Here is a 23896-nt window from a genome sequence, read left to right as displayed (position 1 = left end):
ATCTGTACCAATTTTTTCCTGCCTTCATGGTACCTGTATCTTTTTTTATTGATTTATTTGAAAGGCAGAGTGATAGAGCGAGAGAGAGTGAGAACTTCACTCCCCAAATGGCTGCAACGGCCAAAGCTGGGCCTATCTGAAGCCAGGAACCAGGAGCTTCTTCCAGGTCTCCCACACCAGTGCAGGGCCCCAGGACTTCAGCCAGCTTCTACTGCTTTCCCAGGCCATAGCAGAGAGCTGGATCGGAAGTGGAGCAGCCGGGACTTCAACTGGCACCCATATAGGATGCTGGCATCACAGGTGGCAGCTTTACCTGCTATGCCACAGCACCGGCCCCAGCATATTAGATCTAATCCTATATCCTTTGCTTTGCTTTGCTCCTCTTGGAAACCCTCTGGTGTAAGAATTATCATTTTCCACAAGCTTGGATCAGGCCCTATCTTTAAAATATCTAATGGGTAAGCCTTTTCTGTACTTACGACTATTGGGTAATATACTTTGGATTATTTTTATTCTGATTATAGGAATAAGGATTCTGCCCAAAAAGAAGTCTTCAGTGTATTTTATCAACTTAGAAAAATATTATTAATAACAAGCAGAGCTGTGAATAATTGTATTTTAGATGTATGTTGATCAGTATAGACTGAAAATGCATTATTTATCTTTTTAATTCCCTTTTCTACTTTCATTGAAAGTTGGATTCATTCATCTGGAGTCAAATCTCATCTCTGACATTTATTGGTTATTATGCCTTGGCAGGTTAATTAACCTCTCTCATTTACCTTTGCTACTGGTATCAAATGAGAAAAAAGTATTACCTTGCTTACAGTGTATGTGGTTGTAAGGATTGTTGGTAACATAAATGAAGTGTTTAGCAAATAATGGGTTTTTAACAATTATGATTATAGCTGATGTCTGTGCTTAATAAATAATCAAACTGTGTCAAGTAAATAATTATCACTAAAAAGGCTTGTTTAATAGCCCACATATTATAATGTGTCACTCTTCTTAAGATGTTAGGGGGAAAAATAAAAATAAGGGGGAAAAATTAAGAAATGAGAAAAAAAATTAGGCTTAGAATCTTCTTCCTTCCTGTTGAACACCTCAAAAAAATGTCTGTTTAGAGCACAAATGATAATTAAGCTGTGCTTTGTTTCATTGTGAAGGAATACATTCCTGATTTTTTCCCCTGGGTATTTCATGCAAGCTTATTTGCTGGATTTTATTTACTTAAAAAAGGTTACTATGGCAAAAACTCAATTGAAAGCCAGTATGATAAAAAAAATAAGCACATAAGAGGCCAGTACTGTGGTGCAGTAGGTTAGTCCTCCGCCTGCAGTGCTGGTATCCCATATGGACACCAGTTCTAGTCCCAGCTGCTCCTCTTCCGATCCAGCTTTCTGCTATGGCCTGGGAAAGCAGTAGAAGATGGCCCAAGTCCTTGGGCCCCTGCACCCCCATGGGAGACCAGGAAGAAGCTCCTGGCTCCTGACTTCGGATTGGCCCAGCTCTGGTCGTTGTGGCCAATGGATGGAAGACCTCTCTGTGTCACTCCCTCTCACTGTAACTCTACCTCTCAAATAAATAAATAATAAAATGTTAAAAAGGACAGCAACAACAACAAAAAAATAAGTACGTAAGCCCTCCAGCCAGACTGCCTGGGTTCAGGTTCTGCCTCTTCCTCCTATATATGACCATATTTGAATTATCTAATATTTGTGTGACTCAGTGTCCTCTTCTGAAAAATAGGTCCAATAATGGTGGCTCCTTCATTTAAAACGACCTCAAGTATATAAAGCCCCTAAAGCCTGGGCACATGGTAAGCATTGTATCAGTGTTCTTACCACAGTGATTCTGGCCTTCGGTATTAATCAGTTGAGCTTTTCTTTCAGTACACTGCCGATGCATTTACGTGGCAGTCTTGAAGGAAGTGTTAGAAATTGCTGAGATGCCCATTGGTGTTTTCCTTGCCGTCTGTATATGTGCTGTCCACCCTTTGGGCTCCTTTCTTCTGCAATTGAGCATGACAGCTTTGACTGAAGTGCAGTTGCTTCTTCCCCAGAGTTAATCCTATCCCCGTCTCGTCTTTCTTAAATTAGCCACTGTAGAGAGGGGGAATGAGTACAGGTTCAAAGGTCTGGCAGACCTTCTGGGCTTTCAGATTTAAGCTCAGATACTTTGCTAGCCTGAATTCATTGTTTACTCTCTCGATCTGTTTTTTCATCTGTAAAATAGGAATAATGCTACCTACCTTATAGCATTGTTGTAAGTTTAACAACCTGTTTAATGAAATAAGTAAATAAATAAATAGATCACCAAGATGGCAATATGTCCTAGTTTACCTAGGACAGCCCCAATTTAAGCCTGTGCTTCTGGCGTAATTATTAACAATGTCTATTTCCTCTTAAAACATCTTTCAGTTTGAGCAGCAAATTAGGTGATCATCCTGCCTCACAGTGCCTTGCAAAGAATTGTCATGCAAGAGACACTTTTAATTTTCTTTATTATTATTAATAACTTGGCATTAATATGCTTGGTAGACCAGGTACAGTCAGGTAATAAATATTTAATGAATGCCTACCATGCTTACGGTGTTATTCAGGCTGGTCTGCCAAAGTATAAAGACACTGAAGGGGATTTTAAGTAATTAAAAGGAGACTGGAGGTTTAAGAAATGGTTGATGAAAATGTGCTTCTGTATGCTTGTCTAGGTTTACCTTACAAATTTGAAGTACAACAGATGTTAGAAGAACCTCGGTGGGGATTAGTGTTTGAAAAGACAAGATGGATAATAGAAAAATACAGGCTCTCCCATAGGTATGTACCGGGCTTTGCGATGGTTGCACATCTGCAGCATTTCCCGTTAAATTATGTTTCAGAGAAAACCCAAGTTAAATATAAAATTGTGATGTATGGTATCAGTGGTGGTTTGTTACACAACTGATTGGTTTATAGCATTTGCTTCATCAGTTTTCATACTTCTTCCTGCAGCAGTGTCCCCATGGATAGAATCTTTCGCCGGGATTCTGACCTGACTTGTTTGCAGAAAGTAAGCTGCCTTCATTTTAATTGGTTCCATTGTTCACAGATTCCAAAGCCATTCATCTCCATGTGTTTTCCCATGATGCCTAATGCTTTGTGGATACATTTTCTGTGTATTTCCTTTATTGCCTTTTCCTTTCTAAAATTAATTTCAGGAGATAATTAGTAATATGTTTTGTTGTTTAAGCTTGTACATAGAAATAATACTGTTTTAGAATGAATTTGTCAGTGTTGACTGATAAATTTCTTAGCAGATTATTACTGCACAGTAAAGAACATTTTTCTCATTTTATTAAATTCAAAAGCACCTAGTTTCTGTTTTAGCCTAAGCAGTTGATTATTTTAAAGAATGATGGTATAAATCTAGCAATTCAATTTAAATGGTCATTTTATTTAACTTTCTAGTAGAAAATAATAGTTTTGAATTCTTTTATTTCATTTCTACTTTGCTTCTGTCATCTGTTAAGACCTGTAGTGTTGCAATATTTGTCTTTAGCTGTTTGGGAATAGAAAATTTCCATATATTAAACTTCTTTTTACTATTTGGCACCTCTTTCTGTGTGCTGTTGAATGATTAATATGTACATTTCCTAGAAAATAGACTCTGATTTTGAAATGACAGAGTTCTGTGTTTGAATGTAGATAGTTTTTCTTTTCAATAAAAAAAGTCAAGATTTGTCCAAAGTAGAAAGCATTACATAATCCCAGGCTTGTCTCCCTATGTAAAATTGTAAAGGAACTAGATTATAAAGGAACTAAACTGTTTCCCAACAGTGGTTTCCAACATTTCAGCTGTTCAATTAAACACAAGTTAATCTTCAGCCACACTTAAGGAGATTGTTTCTCATTTGAAAAAATGTGAGATTTGGAAAAGAACGAAGTTTAGTAATGCAAACCCTCTTCTTACACTTGGTATGTATTTAAATATAAAACTTTTCTCTTCAACTAGCTTTTGGAATGTCTGAGGAAAACTCTGAGCAAAGTAGCCAATTGCTTCATTGCTGAAGAATTCTTGACTCAAATAGAAAACTTGTTCCTTGCCAATTATAAAAGCAAGCAAGAAAATGGAGTGTCTCCGGAGAACTGTACAAAGGAATTATTAATGTAATTATTTTAAAATAAGACATTTTAATCTGATAATGATAGAGCCTACTTAACCTTGAAATCATTGTAATTTGGGTAAAAGTGGCACAGTTTTGGTATTTCTTCTCTAGTTCATAAAATCCATACTTTGCCACATAAATCATATACAAAGGAAGAGATGTGGACTTGTTTCATATTGTGATTATCAGGGTGCTATGTAATCCAAGGTCTACCACAGTGTTCCAGTCCTGTATTATACAACACAAGGCTATGAAAATGTATACGGGTGGTCTGCTTTACTGTTTCGTTCTGATTGGTGAGTGAAGTGGATGTCTCTGCTTTTTTATTTCTTCCCTGAGCTAGTCATTTATTATGTTTTATTTTGGTATCTCGTATCTCATTAGAAACACTTCCACATTCCTCTAGTATATTCTGATGAGATTTGTTTATTTGTTATTTGGAGTTGCAAATGAGATATGCTTGAGTGATCACTGAAAAAATTAACATGGTTGAGAACTACTGATTAATAAATCAAACAACAGGCTGTGTGAGGTCAGGAGAAGCACGTGGAGCAAATCTTAAAAACAGAAGAGAGACCCAAAGGAAAGAATCAAATTACCAGTTTTTAATCATAGGTGTTTTCCTCCATTTTATAAAATAAGCCATTTTCTCAACTATTTAAAGCTTTTTTAATGGATTTCACATACATAAAATAATTATCTTCAACTGCATGTCCACATACATTAGTGTGTGGTAAAACCTCATTTTACTGGAACTGATAATCATGGCCCTCACACTAAATGTTTTTCTCACTTATCAAGATAAACAGGCAAATTACCATAACGCTTGAATCAATCAGATTTCATTTGCAAAACAAAAAGGCTTCCAGGACATAGCATGTATTTGGCCCAGTGTCCTATATTTTCTGGACCTTAAGTAGAGGTATGCAGACTTTTTTTATGTCGAGGTTCAGTTTGTAAACAATTTTCTGTTTTTCAAGCCACATAACAGTCTCTATCATGTATTCTTTGTATTCTTATAAAGCTCTTTACAAACTGAAAACCATTTGTAGTTCAGGATCCTCAGGAAATACAGGATGCTAGTCATTATTTTCCAGTCCCTGAGCTAGGGAATTTCAGACATTAGAATCTTGTTTTGGATTCATGAATCTGAGACACCAGCTGATCTTGTGTCATCTTCAGATGATAACAAAACTCAGAATTGTGACCCATAATTAAGTACAGTTTTAAATTTATTGCTGCCTCTCACTGAAATGTAATAGATTTGTTCATTTTTATTAAACACTTAATTTACACTATTTCTCCAAGCATTCTTACTTGTAACCATTTCTTTATATTCAAGCCAGATATGATTCTGTGGTTTTGTGTTTATTTGGTTGTAATCAATAGCCAAAGCAGAATAAGGCGGTTTTGGAAGAAGCATTGAGCCCTTTTTGAGTGACCTGGGTCATGTCGTAACCTTGTGACTTTGGGAGATAGAGTTTAGTTTCACTGGGCCCAAATTTAACTGAGATGTACATTATCTGTTAGTGTCCTTCCAATTTTAAAGTTGTATGGTTCATTGTAATTATTGGACTACTCCCCTGTAACTTTATATTTAAGGTGGTTCAGTTACCTAATTAACATTTTAAAAGAAGATCATTGGTATTGTCTATCTCTCTGTGCATCTAGGATAAACAATGAAAAGTACCTTATAATGTAATTACTGTGAGGTCCAGGAGTGCAAGAGTTTTATACCAAAACTCTGGAAACCTTAACTCTTGTCTTGATTCTATTATTAGCTTTGCTGTGTGGTTTTGGTCAAATCTTACAACCTTTCTGAATGTCAGGCTCCTCACTTGTAATTGAAGGGTCTGAATTTTGTGACTTATTCCTTTCCAAGTGTAAAAAGGCTGTGGTTCTGTGGGAAGCAATAATTCATTCCCTTGTACTCCTCTTCTTTTGACTGTACTTACTTATTGTACATTGGGAAACAGACACTAAAAAGTGATTTTTATTAGTGTCTTCTTTTTTTTTAAAGACTTATTTATTTATTTGAAAGGAACAGTTACAGAGAGAGAGAGATCTTCTATCTGCTGATTCACTCCCCCAAACGGCCGCAATGGCCAGAGCTGAGTGGATCCAGAGCCAGGAGCTTCTTTCCCGGGCACGTTGTCAGGCAGATGGATCACAAATGGAGCAGTTGAGACTCAAACCAGCACCCATAATGGTGGCTTTACCCATTTTACCACAACACCACCCCTGAGAACACAGTTTTTAAAATCATGTTCACTGAGTATTTTTTTCTGACTATAGAGTACATTTGTCTTATATCTTTTTAAACGCAGAGAAGTATAAATATCTCAATTCTTCTATCTAGAAAACCACAGTTTAATTAGATCCTTCCCTTTTTGTTTTATTTTTGACAGTATAATTTTGGACATTGAACTTTGTTATTTTTTTTTTAAAGATTTATTTATTTGAAAGAATTACACAGCCACCTGCTGGCTCACTCCCCAGTTGGCCACAATGGCCGGAGCTGCACCAATCTGAAGCCCAGGAGCTTCCTCCGGGTCTCCCATGTGGGTGCAGGGACGCAAGGCCTTGGGACATCTTTTACTACTTTCCCAGGCCATAGCAGAAAGCTGGATTGGAAGTGGAGCAGCCAGGTCTTGAACCAGTGCCCATAAAGTATGCAGGCGGCGGCCTTCCCCGCTACACCACAGCGCCGGCCCCTGAACTTTGTTATTAATTTGCTTCCCTCCTGCCCCTTTTTTCTCTTGCCATGTTCCTAAAACAGCTTTGTAACAGTGGGGTGCACTTTCCTGGCACTGCCAGCCTGGGCCACGCAACATAGCTGTTGCAAGGCTTCGGAGAAACACAGGGACGTCTAGAACCAAGTGGGAGTAACACAGGAGTCCGGTTCTGAAAAACCTACTTCTAATAACACAACTGTGGAGAAAGGGCTTGAAAATACCCCAGTCTCTTCAGCCAGTTTTCTTCTTTCTATTACTGCACAGTGACTAAAATAAAGAGCTTAATTGTTTTTTCTCTTCCTGCCTGGCTAATGGAAGTTGACACTGATATTTAGCTTTCTTTAAAAGTCTGATTTCAAAGTAGCATTCAAAAAGAGAAAAGTCAGGGAAACAGATAGTAATAGCCAACTCTTTCTCCCTCCATTGTGTTAGCCCTGAATCACTGTCTGCTAATTCTTTTAAATAAGCTTCAGTTTCCTTTCCCACAGTGGGTTTGACCCTCTCCTCAGAGCCGCGTAGCGATTTTCACAGGCCCAGGCACTTTGCCTTCTTGGTTCCTTTCTTCCATGCAAATATTACCTTTGCTAATTGTGTATGTATAAAATGACCTTCTTGCTATTTTCGATTAAAACTTTTTTTTCAGTTTAAAAAAGTTCCATTTTTGTCTCTCATGAAGTTGAACAAAATTAGAGCATTTTTGTGGGCCTTTTTTAAGATTGATTTATTGATTTGAAAGAGCTGCAGAGAGACAGCAAGCCGCCATCTGCTGGTTCCCTCTCCAGGTGGCTGCAACAGCCAGGGTTCATTCAGACCACAGACAGGAGCCAGAGCTTCATCCAGGTCTTCATAAGGGTGCAGGGGCCCAAGCTTTTCCCTGCTTTTTCTACTGCTTTTCCCAGGCCATTAGCAGGGAACTGGATCAGAAGTGGAACATGTGAGATTCCAGCTGTGCCCATATGGGATGCCGGCATTTAGCTGCTACGCCACAACCACAGTTCCCTTATGGGTCTCTTGAAAAAATACACTGTGGGTGTGAAGCGCTGTGCCTAATGAGTAAGCAGGCCGTGCTGGTGCTGTGACAGCAGTCACTGCTGCCCGCCCCAGCCCCAGCACCGCAGACGCTGGGCTGGAGCACTGCATTCTGCTCTTCCAGATCTAGTCTTGCACTTCATTCTTCCCTGACCGACTGAAACTCAGGAGTGTTGCTTGGGACCTTCATCCTCAGAAAAACATAGGAGGCGGTGGTAGTGCTAGTTGTCAGGTGGACCTTTTGTTCTGGTCCTGAGTTTCAGAGGAGCATCCTGCTTCCATTCTTTCCTCCCCACCTCTCTCAGACCCTCTCCCTTGTCCTCACTCCCTCTGGTTCCTAGCTCTCTTCATACAGGCACAGCATCATTCTGTCTGTCACTGAAAACCAGGCCTGCAGACGAGAGATGGACAGACCTGCTCCCATTCCTTGGGGCTGTTTAGTGGTTAGGGAGGGGGGTGAGATCTGACACGTTCAGTGCGAGGCCTTGCAGCTCTCCGGGTCGCAGAGAGCACCATGATCTCAGTGTGCCAACCTGAGCAAGCCTCCTGCTCTTTAGTTTATCTTCTTCGGGTTTGTTAAGATGACATAGGAACTGATAGGACCAGAACGTCCTAGGATGCTGCTCTGACTTAGAAAGAGCTGTGTGACGCCTGTCTGACCTGACCGCCTGAATCATAGCTGCCCATCTGCAGGTCATCAGCAATCATCCCATTGTGGACGCCTCGACAGAAGGAAGTCAGAGCATGCAAACTGAATTTTCTTCGCCTATACTCTCGCCAGTAGCTGTAAACTAAATCTGCTGTCTTACATTATGGCATTTAGGAAAACTTCTTTCACCTAAGTACAAAGAGAAGCACACAAATTTTTTTTAAGAATCCTCTGGCCCATCAGGATTAGTAAAATTCAATAAAGAAATTTGGTCTGCATCTCCAGTTTACCAGTACTTTAGTAGTTTTCTTACAAATTAATATATTTTGTAATATATCCAGAAAATTATTGAGGGAGAATATATATTTTAGCTTAGCCTTTTTCTTAAATGGTTTTATGAGTGCTGTTTCCTCCATCTCTGTTTTTTTTCTTTTTTTTTTTTTCCCTCTAAGTTCTAATTGTGTTTTCTGGTATTTTCTGAATCTGTTTTCTAAACTACCTTAAGTCCTTCCTGGAACAAGGGAAGGTATAAATATGTTATCCCTACCTAAATCAGGAAAAAATTAAATTATCCCGGAGAAGATGTGATTATGCCAAGGACTCTATGTGGAACTAAATACAGTCTGTATTTTTATTTTCATCTTTTAGAGTTTATGAGCATATTCATAAGAAGTTTAATTTTGGGGGAAGAATGCCTGATATGCTATTTTTGAGGTTTCCAAGTATAGTCTCTTAGGAATTAAGAGGTTTGTTAAATATGTCTTTATTGATGTATTCCTGTTTCATAGATTACCACGAAACACTTAACGTCAACCTATGAATTATAAAAATAGTATTTAGATTCTAGCCTAATTTAAATAGATCAGTCATATATCTTTAAATTTGTGGATTTTACTTGTAAATATATGTTGTAAGCTTACTAGACATACAAGTATTGCATGATTATTGATAAAACTGTTGCTACTGCTTTTCATCAGTTTGAATTTTGGAATGTTCTTTAATAAAATATGACTTAAACTATTTTGTACATTAAATATGATACCATGTTGTATATATCTGTATTAAAGAATATTGTAAATATCAATGTTTGTAGAATTATCAAAAGTTTACCTTAAAAATTATTGAACTCTTCCTGCCCCATACTTACTTGTGACATATTATAAAATATCTAATTTTAAGTTTTGGGATTTTATCTTAGGTAAAAATAAAGTTATCATTTGATCTCTTTCTAAGTTACTAGTAATGTATACATTGAATTGCAAAAAAAAAAAAAAAATTGCCACACCAATTCAGCAAGCACTGGTTGAGCATCCATTATGTTGAGCACTGTGGGGTATTGTGAGCGAATTGTGACAGTGTCTTCACCTGGAATGCCTACAACCTTGCTAAATGGGAAAACAGGTAAAACCCTACATGAACAGCTGAGACTTCAAGTCAAGCTGGAATTATTACTGCCTGGGAGACTTTGAGGGGAACAGATGGTTAGACAAATGGGATATAATTCTCTGGGCCGTGAGCAGTGAGATCCGTCTCAGGACAGGTCACCTGGCAGTACTAGGCTAGATGCTCTGGGGGAAGATGTTCCAGAAAGGAGAGCCCTTAGTGTAGGTGTGAGTGAGACAGATTTAGAGAATGGTCCAAGTCTTTCCGTCACAGCTAGGGCCTAGGAAGATGCTAATGATGAAAGCACACTGTGAATCCACTAAATTATGACTTTTAAAATCAGTAATAATTCATTACCTGATCATTAACTTTCCAGTCCTTTTTTCTAGCATATACAAAAGCTGCAAATGTAAAAGACAGCCGCAGGAACATACCTTCAGCTTCTGTGCCTCCCTCGGAGGATGTACAGATCCATGGCTCCTTTGCGGGAGGTGCGTTCTGCAGTACAGATTTGCCCTAGCGGATCTGACTGGTTCTCAGTTGCACTTCACGTCCCACCCCCACCTTTTTTTTATTAAAGACTAAATCCCTCTTTTCCCCACACTCCTAACACTTCTCAGAATGGATTCCTGGAAGGTTAGTTGCTAGATCAAGAGATACACACCCTTTTAATTTTGTTAGTATCTGCAGAGAAATCTGTAATTCCTGTAAGTTAATTTTTTTCACCATAGGACAGGCAGTGTTCATCTTGTAATCAGGACCAATTGAACTCAAGGATCTAAATAGTAATTTGGGTGGCAAAGTACAGGGACACTGCAAGTTCTGATTGCAGCAGGCATTGTTTTCTGTGGGAGCTCATTCCTCCGCAGGGTCGTTAGGAATTCTCGCTAATCAAGCATTCGTTTTAATTTTCTGATCCTGGCCAGTGCTGCACTCAGCCTGTGGCTGCAGAGGCACGTTGTCCTGCAGCCATGCTGTTTACATTGTGATGGTTTTTCCCAGCTCTTGCTGATGCGTTCTGCATCCTCGATTCTCAGTTATCTTTCTTGGAAACTTACCTTAAATACAAAATTGTTACGGCTACATTTTTTTTCTGCTATCAAGAGCAAGACCAATTTAGAAATCAGAAATTACCAATTTAGGTAATCAGTGATTCCTCACCCATCTTCCTCTCATTAACAAGACCACTCTGGCCGGCGCCATGGCTTAACAGGCTAATCCTCCATCTTGCGGCGCCGGCACACCAGGTTCTAGTCCCGGTTGGGGCGCTGGATTCTATCCCGGTTGCCCCTCTTCCAGGCCAGCTCTCTGCTATGGCCCGGGAAGGCAGTGGAGGATGGCCCAAGTGCTTGGGCCCTGCACCTGCATGGGAGACCAGAAGAAGCACCTGGCTCCTGGCTTCGGATCAGCGAGATTCGCCGTCCGCAGCGGCCATTGGAGGGTGAACCAATGGCAAAAAGGAAGACCTTCCTCTCTGTCTCTCTCTCACTATCCACTCTGCCTGTAAAAAAAAAAAAAAAAAAAAAAAAAAAAAAAAAAAAAAACCACTCTACAATGTAGAAGAGTTGGGAATTTTCAGAAAATGAGTCTATTCTATCTACATAAGTGAATATTGGACTGTCTATTCCCACACACCTGATGTAATTGTGCCTTCTGTTCCCACTGATAAATGACTAGGAGATTGTACACATCGGAGTCCCTTTGTGTAACAGAATAAGGAAATCTTCACAAGGCCTTTTGCAGAACAGAATGTTTTGTAACCACAAAACATTTCGCATATATAAGATCTGTTGATGTATCAACTTGCTTTTTTGGAATACCTCAAATTAAATCCCAGCATCATGAAATTAGTGCGTTAGGACAACCAAGCCTTTTCAGTGCCTTCACTCATTGTGTCCAATGCAAGAGTACCTGACTGAGCGGCTCTCCTGGGCAGGCTCATCTCCAATAAGTAATTCAGGTCCCCAGGTTCTTTTCACACACGGGTTTGCCCTGTTGTGGCTCCAGCTAGCCCAGGAGCCATCCCTGGAGGACAAGGTGAAAGAGGAAGAATAAAGGATCACTCAACTGGCACTTGGGGACTTTGGCTTGGAAGTATACTTACCAGTTTGCTCACGTTCCTTTGTTAGGAGCTAGTCATGGTCCCACTTGAATGCAAAGGGGACTCCCAAGTGGGGTCCTGATGGGACAGCTGCTTCTCAAAACTCTACAGTATGGAAAGGAACAGGAATCTGTTGGTAACATCTCCAGGGTAGGCAGCTTGGGTTGACTAAGTCATCTTTAAGTGGCTTTTACTGTGCTTGAGACTCCAAATTCTTAAAAGTTGACAGGTTACTTTGAAAGCGAGTAGGTGCTGTGATAATAGCTAGTTGATAAAGGTGATTTCTGGGCTTGCTTCCCAGCATCTAACAATCTGGTCTGAGATCAGTGTGCTGCATATGATATATGATAATGATATGATATAATATGATAGGATACATGATAGAGAAACACTATTACTGAGACCTGTAAAAATGCCTCTTACATGTTCCAGAACAATGATGTTAGACCAGAGGTTGTATTTGGCTATCCAGAGGACAAATGAAAAGGTTTAAAGAAAAGGGATAAGGAGAAAGCTGTATAAGAAAAGTTGACTAAAACTGTAACTTGGGTAACTTTATAGTCGCCCTATTGTGCTATAGAACCCCAGAACAACTTACCCTGTCTAACTGTAATCTGGTACCCATCAAGCAACCCTTCCCCTCTTCTGGATATGTGTCGGACTACTCATCTCATTCACTCTTTTAGGCAGAGTATGATACTGGGGATATTTCCATGGTTTACTAGTATAGCTTAGAAATCGGTGTGGAGCTGGGGTGGGCATTTGGCCCAGCGGTTAAACCACTGCCTTGGGCATCTGTATACCATATTGGAGTTCTTGGGTTCAGGTCTTGGCTCTGCTCTTTGTTAAGTCCCTGTCAGCCACATGGATTTGTGCAGCGAACCAGCAGATGGACGTACTTTGTCTCTCAAAAGAATTTTTTGTTGTTGTTGGAAGAATTGCTATAAAACCGAGTACTATATACTTTTTAAATTTATCTGACTGATGGAGAGCTCGCCCATCTGCTTTCTTACTCCCCAAACGCCTATAAAGGCTGGGGCTGAGCTGAGGAGCTGAAACTCAATGTAGGTCTCTCACATGGGTGTCAGGAACCCAATCACTTGAGCCGTCACTGCTGCTTCCCAGCTTCTACCTTGGCAGGACGCTGCAGGCAGGAACTAGAGCCAAGGATGAAATGGCACTCCGACATGGGACACAGCGTCTGACCCACCCTGCCTAATCCCTACCCCTGACCTATACACTTCACTTGTTTGGCACTGAAGGCTGTAGCATGGTTTTGGAGAGTCCTGCTCCCCACCTGACCCCTTCCTGATATCTCCCCTCCTTAAAGAAGTAAAGTTTCTAACCAGATTTGTGTGAGCCTAAGATACTCTCTAGGCTGTACTACAAGTGAGCATTGTTGCTGTATGAACACGTCAGAAATCATGTCCAGTCACTCGTTCTGTGGGGCCTTTCATGCTCTTCCAAAGTAGGAACCTGGACTTGGGACTTCCCTGAAGCCAGGTGGGTCCTATTAAAGGCAGGGCACGGTGGTTGGGGGTGACAGAAAACAAGTCATTGCATCACAACTTAACCTGGAAAGTCTTGGAGTCAGCGTGTTCTAGCCATTATAAAAAGTGGTACTTTCTTTCCCATTGGCTGTCATTCCATGTGGTTACAACCTCCTTGGTCAGGATTACAAAGCAGGTTCAAATACTAAAATTGACCTCAAACCCTATATAATGTGCAGAAATTGCAAGGTCTTTTTCATTAAGGTAAAAAAGCGAAATGTGGAGATGTAAAATATAGTCAGGTTTAGTTCCAATTACCATATAAGTCCCAGCTACCTTACATAGTGAGGAATACCACAAGTCTCTTTGGAAGTGTTCCTTGACCTGTTTCAACGGTAGGAAAGAACTATGTACTGTAGTCTTTGACATGAAGAGACTGGTGTTTGTGACGCTGTATGTAGCCTCTCTCCTCCGGGTGCTCCTTGTCCCCACAACTCCAGAAAGTTACAGGGCATGGCAGTGATATATCTAAGCATTCACACGCTGTGGTCAACTGGGATGTTTTCTGTATCTTTAGGGATTGGCATGGCACAGCAGATTAAGCTGCCACTTGCCACGCTGGCATCCCATATCAGAGTGCTGGTTCAAGTTCAAGCTGCTCCACTTCAGCGGAAGACAGAGTAAACCAGTAGATGGGAGATTTCTTTTTCTCTCTATGTCCCTTTGATTTACAAATAAATAAATAACTGCTTTAAAGCCGGAGCCCTATTATTAAAATTAAATTGATTAGCATCCCCTTCAACTCAAAGAATGTTAGAGCTGGGAAAAAAAAAAACTTTTTAAAAATGTTTAGGCTTAGCGTTCTCTATTCAGATATGAGGAGCTGAGGCCCACAGATGTGAATCAACTTGACTCAAGACACAGTGAAGTTTGTAGCAAAGTCACCTCTAGAAAGAACCCCATTTCTGCCACTCAACCCAAGTACTGTTGCACCATCTTTTTGAGTGATTCCAAATTATTTTCAATCTCATGGCATGAAGAATTACTCTGGAAATTTTATATGCAATTCAGATGTCCAATGTAATTTATGTTTTAATTTAAAATGTAATTTTCTCTCTTAGAACTGCAAGATCTTTCTTATAAACGCTCAGAAATGATTTTATGGAAAAGTTGACTAAGGAATTACTATTAGAAGTGATATAATTAATGAGACTTTACTAGCTTTATCTAAGATTAGCTTTATTAGTTTTATCTAAGATTAACGAATCCCCAGATCCTCCGTGTTTGCTTGTATGTTCACAAAGCTACTTTGTTCCTCAATCTTCTTAATGAAAATATTATCTATAGCCACTAGAGGGCACTGTGTCACAGTGTATCAGCGTGAAGCTCTCAGTCCCTGCACAGTCTGAGTCAGAAACGGTTACACATAAGGCTGAATTTGTGAACACTGATGAATTCTCTTTTGTAGTTCTTGACATTGTATGATCTGAGTTTCCTTGTTCACTAGGTTAGCCATCTTGGTTTTTGAAGTCATTTTATAATAATGGCGTTCGTCCATTTATGGATAGATACTGTTCTAAGTGTCCAGGTATTGTTTTTGTGCCCCCAGCAATCCTACAGGATGGAAGAACTGATACCCAGACATGAGACATGACTTGTCCAGTCACAGACTCAGTCAAGGCCCAACTGGGAGGTCAGGTCTCCCCTTCCCTAGCTGGGGCTCTCACACCTCATGGTGACCCCTGCTTTCCTTGAGCAACCAAACAAATCGTGCTTAAGACCCTGCCCCATGCTTAACTCCAACATCATTAAAGAAGCACAGGGATTATTTGTTACCCAGGCAACAGAAAAAAATGGACCTTATGGATAGAAATTTTGCTCCAAATGCTTCTTTATCCTCCCCATTACGGCCAAGCCTGGGGTAAGCGCATTCATGAGAACATGAAGAATATCTTGCATTTCCAAAATTAATCCCCCTGACCTACAACCCAACAGTGAAGCCTGGAAGACACTTAGAATGTGTTTCTGTTCACATATCTAGTCTCCTTGCTAGCCTTTCTCTGCCTTCCAGGGCATGCACACACACACAAACATACACACACATACTCACCCTCCCCCCTCCAGTCATTCGGAACTGTTTGGCAGACCCAAGTGCCCTGTGGGTGTCTACATACCTTACCCTGTGCTTGGAACACCTCCCTGGCCCCACCCCATTTCCTTCTTCACCTGAGAATCCAGCTCAGACACCCCCAAGCCAGCCTTGCCCTGCCCTTCTCACTCGCCTCTGCACCTCTCTGCTGCCCCACACCAGACTGGGAGCTTCTGCAGGACCTCGACCCGCTTTTCCTGCCTTTTTATCTCCAGTTGCCTAACCTGATGCCTACACGAAGTCAGGAAGGCACTTAATAGCAGTTTGTTAAATAAATAGCTGAATGATCAAAAGAAAACGAAGAATGGAAGGCAGATTTTCCAGGGGACAAGTCAGTTCCTTTACACTGAGAAGACAGGCTTTCTTCTTTCCTGCTATTAGTCCCCATTATCCAGTTGTTTTTTTGTTGTTGTTGTTGTTGTTTTTTTGTTTTGTTTTGTTTTGGTTTTTTTTGTAAGACATTCATTTATTTGAAAGAATTAGAAAGAGAGACAAAGAGGGAGCATCCTTTCACTGGCTCACTCCCCAAATGGCTGCAAAAGCCAAGGCTAGGCCAGGCAGAAGCCAGCAGCCAGGAGCTTCTTCCGGGTCTCCCACATGGATAGCAGGGGCCCAGCATTTAGACCATCCTCCGATGCTTTCCGAGGTGTATCAGCAGGGACTTGACCTGGAGCCCATTTGAAATGCCAATATTGCAGGCAGTGGCTTAACCCACTGCACCACAGCACCGGCCCCTTGTCCACAGTGTAGCTTGCTGCAATTTGGGATATCCATGGCTCAAAACTATTAGTTGGAAAATTCCAGATGTTTTAAATAATTTTTTTTGACAGAGTTAGACAGTGAAAGAGAGAGACAGAGAGAAAGGTCTTCCTTCCATTGGTTCACCCCCCAAATGGCTGCTACAGCTGGTGCGCTGCGCCGATCTGAAGCCAGGAGCCAGGTGCTTCCTCCCGGTCTCCCATGCGGGTGCAGGGCCCAAGCACTTGGGCCATCCTCCACTGCACTCCCGGGCCACAGCTGCGAGCTGGACTGGAAGAGAAGCAACTGGGACAGAATCTGGCACCCTGACTGGGACTAGAACCCGGGGTGCCGGTGCTGCAGGCAGAGAATTAGCCTAGTGAGCCGCGGTGCCGGTGCTACATAACTTTCTTTACAATATATTGTATATATAAACAGCTTATATAGCAGAAGAGTGTTGAAACTACTTATAATTATTTATTGTTGTCAATGGCTTTCTTGCCTAATTAAACTTTATCATGGGTATGTACAAGGGTACTTCAATGGAAAATGGAATTAAAGATAAGTTTATTTTGATGCAAAAAAATTCTTGAAATACGTACATATGTAGTGCCTCAGATTGTGGGAAACAATAATAGATTTCAGCCTTTGATATTTTTGCACCAAAATAAACACTTTTCCATGAACATTTTGAGGTCCCCTTGTACCTTTAGGAAAAAACTTAGATTCGGCCCTTATGGGGCCGGCACTGTGGTGTAGGAGGGTAAGCCTGCACCTGCAGGGCCATTCCATGTGGGCACCAGGTCAAGTCCCGGCTACTCCACTTCCCATCCAGCTCCATGCTATTGTGCCTGGGAAAACAATAGAAGATAGCCCAAGTGCTTGGGCCTCTGCACCGGTGTGGGAGACGCAGAAGAAGCTTCTGGCTCCTGGTTTCCACCTGGCCCAGCCCCTGCTATTGTGGCCATTTGGGAGTGAATCAGCAGATGGGAGACCTCTCCCGCTGTCTCCCTCTCTCTGAAAATCTACCTTGCAAATAAATAAATATTTAAAAAAAAAAAAAAAAGAAAACAAGATTCAGGGCGCGCCGCGGGTTCCAGCGGCCATCGTACATCCCGGCCTTAGGGAGTGGGAGAGGATGAGGCCGAACCATCCGTTCTGAGAATTGAGGCCCTGCGCCGGGGGGAGCAGAGCACCTGCGGGGAGCAGAGCGTCCTGGAGAAGCCGCTGCCGAGCCGGTCAGGAGAGTGAAGCGACTGCCGAGCAAGGGCAGCTGGCTCCAGAGCTGCGTTCTTCGGAGGTTTCTTCAGAGACACAGAGGCAGGTGAGATGACGACCCTGTACACGGAATCCTCCAGATCCTGACCTGATCCCGGACTCGGAATCCCGCGGTGGGCCTTGCGCGGCTCCGCGCTGTGTGTGGTTTCTGTCAGTTTTGCAGAGAGAGGCAGGGCTGTGAGTCAGAGCCCCGGATTTCTGGTCCAAAGCTACACGGAGAGCAGAATTTGGACGGGAAGAGGCACTTGAGTTGGGGGGACCAAGGGAGCAGTGGCTCAGCGCCAGGGAGTCAGAATTCCTGCCGGAATGCTGTGCGCCGCGTGCAGCTGCCGGGCTGCAGCCTTGGGGTGAGGTGATGCGGCAACGAGAGGGAGCCTTGCAGGTGTCAGAGGCCAGTCCGAGAGGGGTGTACTGTGTCCTTAACACAGAGGAGCCCACCCTCAGCCCATGTCATCGCGTCCTAAAGGAGGGGCTCTCCTCAGCCAGTAGCACACTTGCTTGACTCAAAAGCCCCCTATGGTTTCATTGCGTTTCCATGCCATGCCCACACTGGGCCATCCGCAGGAAGAAGAGAGTAGTTCAGGAGGCCAGGGATTGGCCCGAGGAGGAAAGGTGGGGCGAGTGACCGCTCGTGCCTACAGGTTTCCTTGAGGGCTGGAATTAGCAGTGCTAGTGAGGGCTGGACAACCACTGACGTGCGAAAGCCCCACTAGGAAATGGTGAAGTCAATGGTATGTGAGTTATGTCTCCAAAAAGAAGTAGACACAAGAGCAGAAATAAACCTGGCTGCAGGAGGAGGCCCCGTGTGGCCCAGGTGCCCTGGCACTGGCTCCGACCCTCCCCAGGGTCCTTCCGGTCTGAGAAGTTCTAGGCCGGGCTCTCAGCGCCACCCACCCAGAGCTAAGCCAGGGGGAGAGGCAGGGGTCTCGCAGTAGACTTCTGCTTCCCCAGACACTAACCAGGCAGGGAGGGCTTGGGAGCGGCCGGATGCAGGAAGGCACCAGAGAGAACTGCTTCTTTTTATTTATTTTTCTTTTTTCATTTATTTGACAGGTAGAGTTATAGACAGAGAAAGAGACAGAGAGAAAGGTCTTCCTTCCATTGGTTCACTCCCCAAATGGCCGCCACGGCCGGAGCTGCGCCGATCCGAAGCCGGGAGCCAGGTGCTTCCTCCTGGTCTCCCATGCGGGTGCAGGAGCCCAAGCACTTGGGCCATCCTCCACTGCCCTCCCCTGCCACAGCAGAGAGCTGGACTGGAAGAGGAGCAACCAGGACAAGAACCTGGCACCTATATGGGATGCCGGCACCGCAGACAGAGGATTAACCAAGTGAGCCACAGCGCTGGCCCTGAGAACTGCTTCTTTTTTTTTTTTTTTTTTTTTAGTGGGAGGTAAAAGTAGCAAAGTTTATTAGGGTAGGGACATCCGTAAAAACGGATGGGCACCTCTCCAGACAGGGCCTGAGAGACTGGGGAGGAGGAAGGAGTGGAGAGATTACACCTGGCCAGGCCAGGCGGGCGACTCAGCAAAGATGCAGAGAGCTGAGCGCACAGTCCAGTTGAGGCTGGGGGTTTTTAAGGAGATGGGTCTTGCTTCCCCACCTCTGCTCCTCTTGGAACAAAGGGCTTTTTGGATTGCTTCTTAAGTCTACTTGCTAGGGCTGGCGCTGTGGCACAGTGGGTTAAAGCCCTGGCCTGAAGTGCCGGCATCCCATATGGGCGCCGTTTCTAGTCCCGGCTGCTCCTCTTCCGATCCAGCTCTCTGCTGTGGCCTGGGAAAGCAGTAGAAGATGGCTTGCCCAAGTCCTTGGGCCCCTGCTCCCGCTTGGGAGACCCAGAAGAAGCTCCTGGCTCCTGGCTTCAGATCGGCACAGCTCCGGCCGTTGCAGCCAATTGGGGAGTGAACCAGCAGATGGAAGACCCCCCCCCCCCGCCTCTCCTCTCTCTGTGTAACTCTGACTTTCAAATAAATAAAAAATTAAATCTTTAAAAAAAAAAAGTCTACTTGCTCTTAATTCTGGCTCCCTCTTCATCCCTGATTCCAGATGTCCCTGTGGCTACCATTTCCGGAGCCTTGGGAGGCTCCCTAAGGCAAGTCAGGCTTCCTTCTTGACTTCTCCCACCGTGGGGGTCTCATTCCCCCTGCTCTCCAGGATTGCCTAGGTCAGACCCCGTACAGTGGCCCTGCTGTCGCCTCTGTCAGAGCAAAGCCTCAGCCCTACACCGCTGTGCTTCAGTGGAGGGCATGGGGGTTACTGTGGCTGTCCTCGTTAACCCATGTCCACCGTGCATTTCTGTGTTGTCTAAATTCCCTTCGTTAGCATTCGATTTTTCCTGCGGTGGGGCTCAGGTGGGTGGTGGAGCAGGAAACAGATGGAGATTTTTGGGTGAAAGACCCTTTTTTTTTTAATTAAACTTTTATTTAATGAATATAAATTTCCAAAGTACAGCTTATGGGTTACAATGGCTTCCCCCTCCCTGGGTGAAAGACCCTTGAGACTACCTGCAGCAGGTGAGAGGCCAGGCAGGAGCGAGGTGTGACTCAGCAAAATGGGAGCAGAATGCCGTTGGCAGAGAGATGGCGTCAGGTACTGGAAACAGGTCAGGTGATGAGCAGCCGGAGCTTACATTGCTCCATTCTTGGGGAAAGGTGTTCATCTCCTAGGAGATGTGGCGAAAGACTGGTTTTCCTGAGTGAGCAAGGGGACATGCGGTGTCCCCCTGTGTCACCCTGACCCAATGCCCGGTGTCTCCTGACTTTGAAAGCTGGGGCCACTTGAGACCTCCCCCCCACGTCTCCCCACACTGAGCCCTTCCCTATATTCTGAGATCAGCTCGGACTTCAGTGGGGACGTGTGGGACATAGAACATGCTAGCAACTGCTCAGCCCAGCCGCAGGTTCCTCTGACTCACTCCCTATCCTCATAACCACCCCGTGCACAAGGCCCTGCTGTACACCCCAATGCTACCACATTAGTCCACCACACTAAGTCCACGTGCTGTTCCCTGCCCCTGGGGCCTCCCACCAGGGCCTGGAGTCCATATCTGCATTTAGACCTATTGCTCTTGCTGCTGCGGGTTCTTTCTGACACGCCCCTCCAGCTTGGCCAGACGCCCATGCGTGCACAATTGCTGTCCTGGGTGTGACCCACAGAGGCAGTTCCAGCAGCCAGCATGACTTCTGCTCCTGAGCACTTGGGGAGCAGGAGGAAAACGCTTCACCTGAGACCACTGTTCTACCCAAGGTCAAGGCCTCATCTGGCCTTCAAAGCCAAGTGATGTCTTCCTCATAGCAACAGGAAAAGTCTCCTGCAGCCTGATCTAGCCCTGATCTAGGAAAGGCCCTGTCTAGAGCTTGTTGAGCCAGTTTTGTAATACAGAGACCGAGTCATAATAATGGAGTTACACTTTCTAGCATCAGAACTTATTGGTGTGCTATTAACTAATAAAGCACCTTTAGAATATGAAAGATGGTGAGGGTCCAGGGAGTGCTGGGTCTGGTGGCAGGACCAGAACACATCTAAGAAAGAGATAACTTGTTAGGAAAATGGCACAGTTTTGTCTACGGCACGATCTACACCCTGACACCATCCTAGGCTCTAGCCCCCGCCTCCATTGCTGGAAGCCAGGTGACCACATGGCCCAACCACCTGTGTCAAGCTCCACCCCCATCCTAATGGGATTTGCTGCTCCTACTTCCCTGCCCGCCCTCCAGCAAAGTTTTACAAGGACCTGTTCCTGAATCCGTGGCTCTCTCCTCTCTCTCTGTCTCTCATGCTCTCTCTCTAGCTGTCTCTCTTGGCTTCTCTCTCGCTCCCCTCTCTCCTCTCCCTCTCTTCTCCTCTCGCTAGCTCCTCTCCTCTCTCTCTCTCTCTCTCTCTTACACTCTACTTCTCTCTCTTCTTCCTTCTTTACCCCTTCCCTCCAGTCTGCTGGGTTTTCCCCAATAAACCCTTTCCCTTACTCCGGTGTCTGGTATGTTTTGTGGCGGCCTTACAATGGTGCCGAAACCCGGGACCTGACATAACTGATATTCACAAAAGGATGTTCTTGTGATTTCTTTAAACACAAAGTTTTTCCAGCAGAAATCTAAATTTTGCACATTTTAAGGTTTATTTATTTATTTTGAAAGAGTTATATACAGAGAGGGAGAGACAGAGAGAGATCTTTTACCCTCTGGTTCACTCCTCGAATGGCTGCCACAGCAAGGCTAGGCCAGGCCAAAGCCAGGGGCCAGGAATTTCATCCAGGTCTCCCTCATGGGTGCAGAGGCCCAGGCACTCGGTCCATCTTGCACTGCTTTTCCCATGCCATTAGCAGGGGGCTGGACTGGAAGTAGAACAGCCAGGACTCAAACTTTCCCTCACATGGAATGCTGGCATCACAGGTGGTGGCCCTAGCCACTGTGCCACAACACTGGCCCCTTTGGGTCAGAATACATCTAAGAAAGATCCGTCCCTGGCCATTGTTATTGTCATAGTATTAATACCAGGACACCACAGGTTTAATCCACCCCTGCTACTGGGTGGATGTGGGACCTTGGCAAATCTCTCTGTCTTTTTCTTCCGTTGTAGACAGGATTACTAAAGTACCTAACTCCAAAGGTTTGCTGTAAAGATTAAATTGGTTAATACACACAAAACACTGAGCACAGTGCCTGGAGTGCCGAAGGCACTCAATACATGTTAGCTATTATTGTCATTCCTGTCATTGTTCTGTTATGATTTGCGATGCTGCTGATATTCTTATTTAGACAACAGCGCAGTTTCAGTGGGAAACAGAAGCTGCTGTTGGCATTTGTGACCCGGGCTTGAGGGGGTGGGTGGGGGTGGTGTTTAATACCAGAAATGGGATGTTTTCAACACCCCTGGGAAGGGGTGAAGGTCTGGGTTCTGGAGCAGGTGATTCGTACCCACTGGGGGAGCCCGCTGGAATGCAGGGTTTACCTCTGCTGCGTGACCACTCCGCGGATGCTGCCTCCAAACACCGCGAGCTGTGGCTGTTGCCATGTAGGGATCTTGAAACCAAGCAAGCAGCCCTTGTCACTGGTGGAGGAGAAGACCCTGAGAGGCAGTTAGAAAACACACGTTCCCACTTCCAGTGAAAACATCCTAGAAAAGACAGGAAGGTGGTTTCACTGTCAGCCCACCTTTCAGATCTCTGGAAAGAACATGTCAACTGCAGAACCTAATGGGCCTGTGGAATGCTGGTGTTCTGGGAGATGAAGTTAGCTTTCCAGCCACCCGTGCAGAAGAAGGAACTGGAGACAGGTGGAGACCATGCTTCGTGGGCAGCTATATGTGCGGCTCCTAATAAGCAGAAGGCATATCCTCCGGGCGGGGCGTAGAGCACCTGAAGGGGAAGCTGCCCCTGATTTTGGTCCTCTGGGGAAAGCAGTGGTGTCTGAAACCAGAGAATAGTGAGGGCGTAAGCAGGAGGTACTTGAACAGCCATGCTGGCCTTCCCCACAGAGTTGTGAATTACATCACCCAAGAAAATACCCAGCAGTGGTCTTACAATGCTCTTCAGACAAAACACAAAATCAGAAGGAAAAAAATTAACACATTTAACCAAATATAAAGATAAAACTTTTATATAGTAAAAAAAAAAAAAAAAAAAAAAAACCAGCAACAGGTTGAGAGAAAATGCATGCAATTCAAATAAACAATTAAAATCTATGACATATGGTACATCCCACTCCTGGGAACTGACCCAAATGAAATGAAATCAGCATATGAAAGAGTTGTCTCTACTCTCATGTGTATCGCAACTCACAATAGCTAAGGTATGGAATCAACTCAGATGTCCATCAACTGATGACTGGATAAAAAAAATGTGGAGTATATATTTATGGTATGAAATACTGCTCAGCCATAAAAAAAGAATTAAATCCTGTCTTCTACAACAAAATGGATGCAACTGAAAACCATTATTCTTAGTGAAATAAGCCAGTCCCTAAAGACAAATACCATATTTTCCCCTGATCTGTGGTAACTAATAGAGTACCTAAAATATAATGTATTGGAGTGAAATTGACATTTTGAAATTCAATGATTGTTTTACTTCCCTTTTCTCTACTGTTGAGATACAGTATATTTTGGGGAGCTGGCCCTGTAGTGTAGTGGATAAAGCCACCACCTGTGGTGCCAGCATCCCATATGGGCACCAGTTAGCTGCTGCACTTCCGATCCAACTCCCTGCT

The 23896-nt window shown here is 43.8% G+C and overlaps 1 protein-coding gene across 4 annotated transcripts in view; it reads left to right on the top strand.

Moving 5' to 3' along the window:
• The window catches only part of MYSM1 (Myb like, SWIRM and MPN domains 1), a 48666-nt gene extending 38944 nt beyond the window's left edge, over nucleotides 1-9722 (top strand). For 2 of the 4 annotated variants that reach the window (XM_062191425.1, XM_062191427.1), the window contains 3 exons: nucleotides 2711-2816; nucleotides 2991-3048; nucleotides 3991-9721. In XM_062191425.1, the coding sequence (XP_062047409.1) occupies nucleotides 2711-2816; nucleotides 2991-3048; nucleotides 3991-4149 (323 nt within the window). In that variant the 3' untranslated portion in view covers nucleotides 4150-9721. Of the gene's footprint in view, nucleotides 1-2710; nucleotides 2817-2990; nucleotides 3049-3990 lie in introns of all 4 variants that reach the window. The other 2 variants (XM_062191428.1, XM_062191426.1) reach the window with 2 other exon arrangements.
• Nucleotides 9723-23896: the final 14174 nt, after the last annotated feature.

The sequence above is a fragment of the Lepus europaeus genome, chromosome 5 (assembly GCF_033115175.1).
Source record: "Lepus europaeus isolate LE1 chromosome 5, mLepTim1.pri, whole genome shotgun sequence".
Classification (NCBI taxonomy): domain Eukaryota; kingdom Metazoa; phylum Chordata; class Mammalia; order Lagomorpha; family Leporidae; genus Lepus; species Lepus europaeus.
Note: the sequence above shows the minus strand (reverse complement) of the source record. Positions and strands in the feature narration are given on the sequence as shown.